Source organism: Balaenoptera physalus, assembly GCF_965194825.1.
Source record: "Balaenoptera physalus genome assembly, chromosome: X".
In the NCBI taxonomy this organism is placed as follows: domain Eukaryota; kingdom Metazoa; phylum Chordata; class Mammalia; order Artiodactyla; family Balaenopteridae; genus Balaenoptera; species Balaenoptera physalus.
In genome coordinates this window covers 44,500,801-44,513,080 of record NC_138903.1, presented here as the reverse complement: position 1 = coordinate 44,513,080, position 12,280 = coordinate 44,500,801, and the positions used below count along the sequence as shown (strand labels likewise).

The 12,280-nt window shown below is 40.0% G+C and overlaps 1 protein-coding gene across 3 annotated transcripts in view; it reads left to right on the top strand.

The window, feature by feature from the left end:
• The window catches only part of DGKK (diacylglycerol kinase kappa), a 171,299-nt gene that overhangs the window by 56,763 nt on the left and 102,256 nt on the right, over positions 1-12,280 (top strand). For all 3 annotated transcript variants that reach the window (XM_082445122.1, XM_082445121.1, XM_082445123.1), the window contains exon 4: positions 655-759. In XM_082445122.1, coding sequence (XP_082301248.1) covers positions 655-759 — 105 coding nt within the window. The remainder of the gene's footprint in view (positions 1-654; positions 760-12,280) is intronic.

The window sequence follows — 12,280 nt, the reverse complement described above, 5'->3', positions numbered from 1 at the left end:
GATGATAGTAAAATCCTCTTCAGGTTGTCCCTGACCATAAGAAAGAAAGAAACTGGATTTGTAGTTTCCCCACTCCATTCTCACTCTCCCCTCAAACAGAAAGAGGCACACCCTGATGAAAAATATACCCTTTCACCATTTTCAAGTAGATAGAGCAGCAGTAAGCAAGTAGGATTTTCAGGCAACCTCATTTGAATAATAGATGGGTGCACGGCTTAGTGTTTAAGAGCATGTGTGCTGGAGCCAAAGAATCTGGGTTCAAATTCTGGCTTAGCTTTTTACCTGCTAGGTGGCCCTGGGCAAGTCATTTAACTCCCTTTGCCATGGAAAAATATCCTATTAAGTGGGAAAAATAATAATGCCCAGATCAAGGGGTTGTAAGGAAGACTGAAATAAAAAATATACATAAAGTACAATAGAACAGTGCCCAGCACATAGTGCCATTAAGGTGTTGTTTATTCCTATTACCATTATTATTAGTTGGGGTGGTTATCTAAGGAACTGTGAGTGGCTCTGGGAGCTTCTGACTTATATTTAAGAAGTGGCTTGGGTTGTGCTTAGTAGACCTGTCTAGTTTCTTGGAGAGTTCAAAGGCTTTGTTTGGGGGCAAAGTTTTGGAGTGGGAACCAGCTAATAATGTGAGATTTTGTGTAGGTGATCACACCACAACGAAAAGTTACACTGGCTGCACCCAACCGGAAAGATATGGAAGAATGGATTAACGTCATAAAAACCGTGCAACAGGGAGAAATTCGTAAGGTAAGGGAAATAATAGAGAATCTACACAACTCTCATGGGTAAACACTTAATTGATTGCATTAGCTAAGCCACCTTTCCAACAGGGAACTAATAAGATGGAAGCAGATACCATCTGGTCAGGAATTGTGGATGGATATCATTAGGAAACCTGTTTATAAATAGGAGTAATTCACTTAGACTCAAACCTTGGTAAGTATGTGGTTTAGATACCTCTGTACACATCCACTTGATATGTAGATGTCACTGTATGCTCAATGTATGAGGCACTCAAGATGTATGTGAGCAGCTAACTTAGATGTTCTTCTGTTAGCTTAGCTGCAATCAGCAGTCTTCACTTGGGGCTGCTGAGTGACTACAGTAACAGCTGAGGAAATTGAGGCTCACAAAGGAGAAGGAACCAGACCAAGATGAAATAATTACTCAGTAGCAAAGCCAAGATTTGGACCCAGGCTGTGTGACTCCAAAGCCTATGTCCTTAACCATTATGCCATTCTGCCTCTCTGTTTACCGTCTACAACAAAGGAAATGTAGAGGGAAGAGCAAGGAGCAGTCCTCCCCAAAGAATGGCAGGATTCCTTTTCTCCTTAGCAATACCAAGCCCCTGGCTACTGCTCCCTGCAACAAGTGGTGCCACCATTCAAACCCTGGGCCATGCCCTCAGCTCACTCTTCTACAGACATACCACACTTAGAAGTTATGTAAGTTTCAAGAGGGGAGGGATTTTGTCATTTATTTACTTAGCACAGTGTCTGCCACATAGTAGAGGCTCCATAAGTATTTTTTGAATGAATAAATGAATCTGAGGGTAATCTTGGAGCCAGGATTTAGAAAGAGAATGATACATGGTTCATCCTAAAGCAAAGTTCTGCTGTGAAGGTCTTAGAGATAAAGGGGAAGATGAATCCACCCTTAAAAAGAACTTGATGTCTTAAGTAACTAGCAAAGGGTAGAGGATTTTTATAAACATTTGGGGTGGAGCAGTGTAAAATAATGGGTAATAATGGATTTTAGATATAAAAACAATGCCTTGGAGAAAAACCATCTGTCCTCACTCCCCTAGGACTTCTCAGGCTTTTGACCACTTACTTTCATAACTATTCATTCTACTACTCATGGCTATGAGTATATGACAAGTTGACTGAACTAGGGACTAGGTACGTCTCCACATATCATGAAGACCTCTCCCGGTCCCACATTGTAAATGCTTAATTGAGAGCTTCTTTGCTTAGAATCTGATGATGGTCTTTACATGGCTTAGCACTCAGCATTTCACTCCTTTGTTATTTTCTTCTTCTTTTCCTAATGGAGAAGCACATCCTGTCCCTCCTGCCCACCCCCAATATGGTCACTATGGCTCAGCATTAAAGGTAGCCACAAAAAGTTATGATTTCCACACTCCTCTCCTATTCTCACCCCTGTGGACCAATCCCTTTCATTTCCTTGGCTTATCTCTACCCACACTGGAGGACTTCTCAATTTCAATTTGTCATAAAAGGTCACATAGAATATCTTGAATTTTAATTATCCATCCAGGAATACAAGAACTTCTAGAGAAAGCCATCAGAGCATTGATGTGCCATTCCTGACTCAACTGAATTAAACACCTTCTTGTTGACTACCCAGCACAAACTAGAAAGGAAAAAAATCTGCCTGTTAACTCTCTTGAAAGAGTTGTGAATTTCAGGTTATAATCACAACCTCTGTGGAGCTGCTCCAGAGACCTAGATCTATTAAGGAACACTTTTAGCCAATAGTAAAATATCTCACTACCTGCATCTTAGCAATTTGTCCTGCTTGAGGCTTGAAGAGTCAAATATGCTTTCTCTCATATGCACCTTATCAGCTGTCAGTGCCTGACATGGGGTGAAAAAAGGTTAATCATGGACTTAGTGGTCTATTAAAGTCACTACAAAGTAATGGGGTAAACTATCTAAAACCAGTCAGTACACATTAAGAAGTGAGCCCCTACTAGGTGCCCAGTTCTGTTCCATAGAGAGTTGAAAAGAAGGTGTAGCCTTGGATCCTGATCTCAATGAGCTTTTTAGATAGTTGGGGACATAAGACACACCAAAGAAACAGTTAAGTGAAAATATTCGAGACAAATAAGTTTTCAGAGATGTTACAAGGCAGATGCTTGATTGCCAGATGAATGAAACACAGTATAGTGGTATGGGAGTTCAGGGGAGGAAGAGATTAATGGTCTGGAGTCCCCTAGGAAGAGTTAATAGAGGAGAGATTTGAGACTGACCTTGAAAGATGAATAGGATTTTATTGGTGGCAGGGGATTAGGGGCAGGAGGAAGTCCTGAGCAGGGGACTTGGTATAAGGAAAAGCTAAGTAACAAAACAAAACCTTTTTGGAATAGAGTAAAACGGGGACTCCATTTGACCAGAAGAGTTTGGGAAAGTTTAAATATGTCTGAAGAGGTAGGTTGGGCCTGATTGTGGAGGATTATCAATGCCAGAATAAAGAGTGGGGAAGAACTTCATTAATCTGTATATGTCTATATATTTACCTTTACCTGTGAGATTTATACTTTCATGTTGCTGTTTAGCATGATTTTTTATTTCAATTTGAAGAACTCCCTTAAGCATTTCTTGTAAGGTAGGTCTAGTGGTGACAAATTCCCTCAGTTTTTGTTTGTCTGGGAAAGACTTTATCTGTCCTTCATTTTAAAGGATAATTTTGCCAGGTATAGTATTCTCAGATGTAAGTTTTTTTTCTTTCAATACTTGGATTACATCATCTCACTCTTTCCTGACCTGCAAGGTTTCTGTTGAGAAAACTGCTTATAGTCTTATGGGGGTTCCCTTACATGTGATGAGCTAATTTTCTCTTGATGCTTTCAGAATTCTCTCTTTGTCCTTGACTTTTGACAATCTGATTATAATGTGTCTCAGTGTAGTCTTCTTTGGGTTGATATTGTTTGGAAATTTTTGAGCTTCATGAATCTGGATGTCCATTTCCCTCTCAAGATTTGGAAAGCTTTTAACCATTATTTCTTTAAATAGCTTTCTGCCCCTTTCTCTCTCTCCCTCTTCTCCTCTGGGTCTCCCATAATGTGTATATAGGTTTGCTTTCTTTCACACTTTTTCATTCTTCTTTTTCTTTTCTAACTAGATAATTTCAAATGACCTGTTTTCAGATTCTTTCTTCTGCTTGATCAAGTCTGCTGTTGAAGCTCCCTTTTGCATTTTTTCATTTCATTCACTGTATTCTGCAGCTCCAGAATTTCTGTTTGGTTCTTTTTTATGATTTCTGTCTTATTGTTGAACCTCTCATTTTTTCATGTATTGCTTTCCTGGTTTCATTGAGTTGTCCATCTGTGTTCTCTTATAGCTCACTGAACTTCCTTAAAACAATTATTTTGAATTCATTTCCAGGAAATTCATAGATCTCTATTTCTTTTAGATCAGTTATTGGAAAATTATTGTAATTCTTTGGTGATGTCATGTTTCCTTGCTTTTTTTGTGTGTTTCTGGTAGCCTTGTGTTGATGTCTGCACACTTGCCTTTTCAGGACTTTATGAACTGTCTTCAGGGGTAAAGACTTTTACCTATAGGTGGGTGTGAGAGTGCCAACTGGTTTGGAAATGGTGGCTCCAGCTCCAGGGTGTGCAACAGTGGTTCTGGCTTCAGGGAGGGCACAGAGGCATAGTCCTTGTAGAGCTCCATCAGCTGAGGTCAGTGTCAGCAAAAACTGCAGAGGACCTCAGCAACCAAGGCTGTGAGTTTCCATAATGATGGTAAGGGCTATTGTGTTCCTTGCTGGTGAAGACTGCTTGGTCCTCCTGTTCTCCTTTTCCTCCACAGGAGGAAGTCATTGCCAAGGGTATCCCTCTTGTTGCTGGGTCCAGCACACAGTTACACATGTGGTAGCAATGGTGCCAGGATCAGGGGCACAGACACATTTGTGGTGGCAATAGTGTTGGTGTCTGGAGAGTGGGCACCTGCAGAGTGGCCATGGTACCTGGGTTGGAGCTCAGGAGCATCTAGAACAACTTTGGTACCTGGGGCTGGTGGGCAGGTGTATTCACCATGATGGTAGCCTTAGTATGTGAGGCATGGGTATGTGCTGAGCAGCCATGGAACCGGGGTCCAGGGTGTGTACATGCTTTCAGAAGGGAGGATTGTGGCTCTGGCAGGGGGAGCAGGATGCAGTGGTGTCAGCTTTGATTGGAGGGATGCATCAGCACTTTCCCAGTGGGGGTGCAGTTGTGGAAACTTCTCTGGGAAGGGATGCTGCAGTAGCTCTTTCTGGGGAGTGGTCACAGCAGTTTGGGCTCCAGGCAGCTATATCACCTGGATTCAACGGCAATGAAGAATTCAGGGCACCACCATGATGAAAGATGCTTGTGTCCACAGCAATGATGTAGGCTACTGGAGTCCTCCTGCTCTTCTTTCCCCTTGTTGGGAGAGGTCAGGCCAAGGGGATTCCTCTTGGCCCCAAGCTCTGCCAGACTGGGGGATGGGGCAATGAACTGCTTACTACACTTTTCTATGTGACGATTCTGTCTCTGTGCTCCATGAGTTTCTGCAACTTTTTTTGTTGTATTCTGGAGCTCTTTCAACTCCAGAATATTCTAGATGGCATGTAGTTGTTTATTTGTTGTTTTTGTGGGGGAGGGGAAGAGCATTGGGAACTTCTAGTCCATCATCTTGCTGATGTCACTATGAAAAATTAATTTTCTATACAACATGCTCAGAAGCAATTATGTACATAGTTTGCTTTAAATATTTCCAATGACAAGGAGCTTTCTACCTCAAGAGACAGCTGATGACATTCTCGAAGCTCACACTGAATGTTAGAAAGTTCTTCTAGTAGGCCAAAGATTTGGAAAAAAACTTTCTAAAATTTAGAGCTTTAGGAACATTGAATGGACTTTTTTGCAAGAAACTTTTAGTCCTCCACCTTTGGAAGCATTCAAATAAAGGCTACATGACTTGATCTAAAGATGCTTTAGAATCTAGAATCTGGAGTCTAGATGACATTTTTTTAGCTGAGCTGTGTGGCTTGTGGAATCTTAGTTCCCCAACCAGGGATCAAACCCAGGCCCTCGGCAGTGAAAGCATGGAATCCTAACCACTTGACCACCAGGGAAGTCCCTAGATGACTTTAAGGTTCATTCCTGTTCTCATAGTCAATGGTTCCATTAGAATTCATCAGAAGGAGCTAACCTTTTAATCTAGTCTTCTAAGCAGCTCATTATCTCCAGTTTTCTCCTTTTTATTCTTTCTTTAAGTCTCCCAGGCTCAAACCTTTCATCAGTCTGAAGTGTTTCATTAATGATAATGGTGCATGAATTACTTTTAACCCTAATATAAAAGTTAATAGATAAAAATTTGTTAGCAGATACACAATATAAAAAGATCAAACTCTGACCAAAAGAACATAAAGTATAAGTTCTGGGGGGAGTAAAAGTATTTTGGTATGCTATTAAATTTAATTTTTTAACAACTTAAAATAGAAGGATATAACTACAAGATATTTTATGCAAACCTCGAGCTAACCACACACACACATACACACACAAAATAGCACCTATAATAGATAAACAAAAGACATAGAGAAGAAAACCAAAACAGATCACTATAAAAAAAATCATCAAATAACAAAGGAAGACAGCAAGAGAGGAAAAGAGGGTCAAAAGAACTGCAAGACATACAGAAATCAATTATCAAAATGGTCATAGTAAACCCTCACTTATCAATAATTATCTTAAATGAATTAAACTCATCATTCAAAGAGCACAGAGTGGCTGAATTGATTTTAAAAAACAAGATCAGAAATACTCTGTCTACAAAAGACTCACTTTAGAATTAAAGACACCATAGCCTGAAAGTGAAGGGATGGAAAAAGATACTGCATGCAAATGGTAACCGAAAGAAACAGGGGTGACTATACTTATATCAGGCAAAATAGACTTTAAATCTAAAACTGCCTCTAGGAACAAAGAAGGACATTATATAATGATAGAAGGGTCAATTCAACTGGAAAATTAACAATTATAAACATATATGCACCCAAGATCAGAGTACCTAAATATATAAAGCAAACAATGACAGATTTGAAGGCAGGAATTGACAGCAATACAATAATAGTAGGGGGCTTCAATACTCCACTTATAATGTGTAGGCCATGCAGACAGAAAATCAATAAAGAAACAGCTGACTTGAATAACAATATTGACCTAACTGACATAGACAGAAATTTCTGCCCAACAGCAGCAGAAGACACATTCTTCTCAAGGGCACATAGGACATCCTCCAGAAAGATAACATTTTAGGTCACAAAACAAGTTATAACAAATTTAAGATAATGGAAATAATTCTAAGTATCTCCTCTGACCATGACAGAAAATGAAATAGAAATCAATAACAGCAGGAAAATAGAAAAATTCACAAATACATGGAAACTAAATAATACACTCTTGAACAACCATTAGATCAAAGAGGAAATCCAAAGGGAATTTTAAAAGTATCTTGAGAAAAACAAAAATGAAAACACAACATAATAAAAATAGGGATGTAGCAAAAGCAGTTATAAGATGGAAGTTTATAGCAGTAAACTCCTCCATTAAAAAAAGGATCTTAAATAAACAACATAACTTTACACATCGATGAACAGCAAAAACAACAAAATAAGCCCAGAGTTAGCAGTACGAAGGAAATAATAAAGATCAGAGCAGAACTAAATCAAATAGGGAAAAAAATTATAACAAGTCAACAAAACTAGAGGTAATTATTTAAAAGATAAACAAAATTGACAAACTCTTAGATGAAGAAACAAAGGAGAGAAGATTCAAATAAAATCAGAAATGAAAGAGAAGACATTACAAAAGATTCTTCAGAAATAAAAAGGATCATAAGGACCTATTATAAACAAACTAGATAACCTAGAAATAGATAAATTCCTAGAAACATACAAACTACTAAAAATTAAATCAGAAAGAAACGGAAAGCCTGAACATACCAATAACAAATAGGGAGATTGAATCAGTAATCAAAAACCTCCCAACAAAGAAAAGCCCAGGATCTGATGGCTTCATGTGTGAATTCTACCAAAAATTCAAAGAATTAATACTAATCCTTCTTAAACTCTTCCAAGAAATAGAAAAGGGAATACTTCCAAACTCATTTTATGAGGCCAGCATCACCTGCTACCAAAACTAGACAAAGATACTAAAGAAAAGAAAGCTACATGCCAGTATCCCTGATGAACATAGATGCAAAATATTTTTTTCTTTTTAATGATACCTCTTTCATTTCTTCACAGTGGGGGCCCATCTACTAAGCCTTGTACAGACATTACACCAATCACTTATACTTCGGTTTCATAGATATCAGCATGTTCTATTCTCTATTACAACAAAAGTCTGACATAATAGTACCCAATGGGATGAAAAAGGTCTTAGGGGAACTATACACAAAATAAACATTATCATAATGGTTCTTTTTGATATATGATTTATAAATAAAAAGTTAGAAAATGTTGAAAACTATAGAAACATAACAAAAGAAAGTTTAAATGCTGTTAATTTTTTTAATTTTTTAAATTTTCTAGTTCAATTTATATGCATATAAATATGCACAAATAAATTGCTATGACACTGTATAATCAACTTTACACTATATTTTTGTTTCATTTGATGTTTTCCAATATTATAAAGCTTACGAGATTGTGATTTTTAATGAATTTCTGTTTTTTTATTAGTTAGATCAACTATAATTTCTTTGGTCATCTGCCTGTGATTGAAATTTAGCATGTTTAAAAAAATGTTTTTAACATATTTATTGGAGTATAACTGCTTTACAATGGTGTGGTAGTTTCTGCTTTATAGCAAAGTGAATCAGCTATACATATACATATATCCCCATATCTCCCCCCTCTTGCATCTCTCTCCCACCCTCCCTATCCCACCCTTCTAGGTGGTCACAAAACACAGTGCTGATCTCCCTGTGCTATGTGGCCGCTTCCCACTAGTTATCTATTTTACATTTGGTAGTATATGTAAGTCCATGTCACTCTCTGACTTCGGCTCTTGTTCTTGGATCCATTCAGCCAGTCTATGTCTTTTGAATGGAGCATTTAATCCATTTAAATATAAGTTAAATACCAATATGTATGTTCCTTTTACCATTTTCTTAATTGTTTTGGGTTTGTTTTTCTACGTCTTTTCCTTCTCTTGTGTTTCCTGACTAGAGAAGTTCCTTTAGCATTTGTTGTAAAGCTGGTTTGGTGGTGCTGAATTCTCTTAGCTTTTGCTTGTCTGTTAACGTTTTAATTTCTCCATCAAATCTGAATGAGATCCTTGCTGGGTAGAGTAATCTCGGTTGTAGGTTTTTCTCCTTCATCACTTTAAATATATCCTGCCACTCCCTTCTGGATTGCAGAGTTTCTGCTGAAAGTTCAGCTGTTAACCTTATGGGGATTCCCTTATGTGCAATTTGTTGTTTTTCCCTTGCTGCTTTTAATATTTTTTCTTTGTATTTAATTTTTGCTAGTTTGATTAATATGTGTCTTGGCATGTTTCTCCTTGGATTTATCCTGTATGGGACTCTCTGCACTTCCTGCACTTGATTGACTATTTCCTTTCCCATATTAGGGAAGTTTTCAACTATAATCTCTTCAAATATTTTCTCAGTCCCTTCTTTTTCTCTTCTTCTTCTGGGACCCCTATAATTCGAATGTTGTTGCATTTGATGTTGTCCCAGAGGTCTGTGAGGCTGTCCTCAATTCTTTTCATTCTTTTTTCTTCTTTCTGCTCTGCAGTAGTTATTTCCACTATTTTACCTTCCAGGTCACTTATCCGTTCTTCTGCCTCAGTTATTCTGCTATTAATCCCTTCTAGAGAATTTTTAATTTCATTTATTGTGTTGTTCATCACTGTTTGTTTGCTCTTTATTTCTTCTAGGTCCTTGTTAAACGTTTTTTGTATTTTCTCCATTCTATTTCCAAGATTTTGGATCATCTTTACTATCATTATTCTGAATTCTTTATCAGGTAGACTGCCTATTTCCTCTTCATTTGTTAGGTCTCGTGGGTTTTTGCCTTGCTCCTTCATCTGCTGTGTGTTTCTCTGTCTTCTCATTTTGCTTAACTTACTGTGTTTGGGGTCTCTTTTTTGCAGGCTGCAGGTTCGTAGTTCCCATTGTTCTTGGTGTCTGTCCCCAGTGGCTAAGGTTGGTTCAGTGGGTTGTGTAGGCTTCCTGGTGGAGGGGACTAGTGCCTGTGTTCTGGTGGATGAGGCTGGATCCTGTCTTTCTGGTGGGCAGGTCCACATCTGGTGGTGTGTTTTGGGACGTCTGTGACCTTATTATGATTTTAGGCAGCCTCTCTGCTAATGGATGGGGTTGTGTTCCTGTCTTGCTAGTTGTTTGGCATGGGTTGTCCAGCACTGTAGCTTGCTGGTCATTGAGTGGAGCTGGGTCTTGGCATTGAAATGGAGATCTCTGGGAGATTTTTGCCGTTTGATATTATGTGGAGCTGCGAGGTCTCTTGTGGACCAGTGTCCTGAACTTGGCTCTCCCACCTCAGTGGCATAGCCCTGCCGCCCAGCTGGAGCACCAAGAGCCTGTCCTCCACACATCTCAGAATAAAAGGGAGGAAAAAAAGAAAGAAAGAAAGAAGAAAATAAAATAAAATAAAATAAATTTATTAAAATAAAAAATAAAAAATAATTATTAAGAAAAAATTTTTTAAGTAATAAAAAAACCGGACAGACAGAACCCTAGGACAAATGGTAAAAGCAAAGCTATACAGACAAAATCACACACAGAAGCATACACATACACACTCACAAAAAGAGAAAAAGGGAAAAACATATATGTATCTTTGCTCCCAAAGTCCACCTCCTCAATTTGGGATGATTTGTTGTCTATTCAGGTATTCCACAGATGCAGGGTACATCAAGTTGATTGTGGAGATTTAATCCGCTGCTCCTGAGGCTGCTGGGAGAGATTTCCCTTTCTCTTCTTTGTTCACACAGCTCCTGGGGTTCAGCTTTGGATTTGGATCCGCCTCTGTGTGTAGGTCACCAGAGGGCGTCTGTTCTTCACTCAGACAGGATGGGGTTAAAGGAGCAGCTGATTCGGGGGCTCTGGCTCACTCAGGCCAGGGGTAGGGAGGGGTACGGGTGCGGGGCGAGCCTGAGGTGGCAGAGGCCGGTGTGACGTTGCACCAGCCTGAGGCACACCGTGCGTTCTCCCGTGGAAGTTGTCCCTGGATCACGGGACCCTGGCAGTGGCGGGCTGCACAGGCTCCCGGGAGGGGAGGTGTGGATAGTGACCTGCACTTCCACACAGGCTTCTTGGTGGCTGCAGCACCAGCCTTCGCGTCTCATGCTCGTGTCTGAGGTCCGTGCTGGTAGTGGCGGCTCGCGCCCATCTCTGGAGCTCGTTTAGGTGGCGCTCTGAATCCCCTCTCCTCACGCTCAGGAAACAAAGAGGCAAGAAAAAGTCTCTTGTCTCTTCAGCAGCTCCAGACTTTTTCCCGGACTCCCTCCCAGCTAGTTGTGGCACACTAACCCCTTCAGGCTGTGTTCACGCATCCAACCCCAGTCCTCTCCCTGGGATCCCACCGAAGCCCGAGCCTCAGCTCCCAGGCCCCTCCCATCTTGGCGGGTGAGCAGACAAGTGTCTCGGGCTGGTGAGTGCTGGTGGGCACCGATCCTCTGTGCGGGAATCTCTCTGCTTTGCCCTCTGCACCCCTGTTGCTGCGCTCTCCTCCGTGATTCCGAAGCTTCCCCCCTCCGCCACCCGCAGTCTCAGCCCGCGAAGGGGCTTCCTAGTGTGTGGAAACCTTTCCTCCTTCACAGCTCCCTCCCACTGGGGCAGGTCCTGTCCCTATTCTTTTGTCTCTGTTTTTTCTTTTTTCTTTTGCCCTACCCAGGTACGTGGGGAGTTTCTTGCCTTTTGGGAGGTCTTAGTTCTTCTGCCAGCGTTCAGTTGGTGTTCTGTAGGAATTGTTCCACATGTAGTTGTATTTCCGATGTTATTTGTGGGGAGGAAGGTGATCTCCATCTCTTACTCTTCCGCCTTCTTGAAGCTCCTCCTGTGCAATCCCCTTGTATGTTATTTGTTGTTTTTCCCTTGCTGCTTTTAGTATTTTTTATTTGTATTTAGTTTTTGATAGTTTGATTAATATGTGTCTTGGCATGTTTCTCCTTGGATTTATCCTGTATGGGACTCTCTGTGATTCCTGGGCTTGACTGACTATTTCCTTTCCCATATTAGGGCAGTTTTCAACTATACTCTCTTCAAATATTTCCTCAGTCCATTTCTTTTTCTCTTCTTCTTCTGGGATCCCTATAATTCGAATGTTGGTGCATTTAATGTTGTCCCAGAGGTCTCTGAGACTGTCCTCAATTCTTTTCATTCTTTTTTCTTTATTCTGCTCTGCAGTAGTTATTTCCACTATTTTATCTTCCAGGTCACTTATCCGTTCTTCTGCCTCAGTTATTCTGCTTTTGCTTCCTTCTAGAGAATTTTTAATTTCATTTATTATGTTGTTCATCATTGTT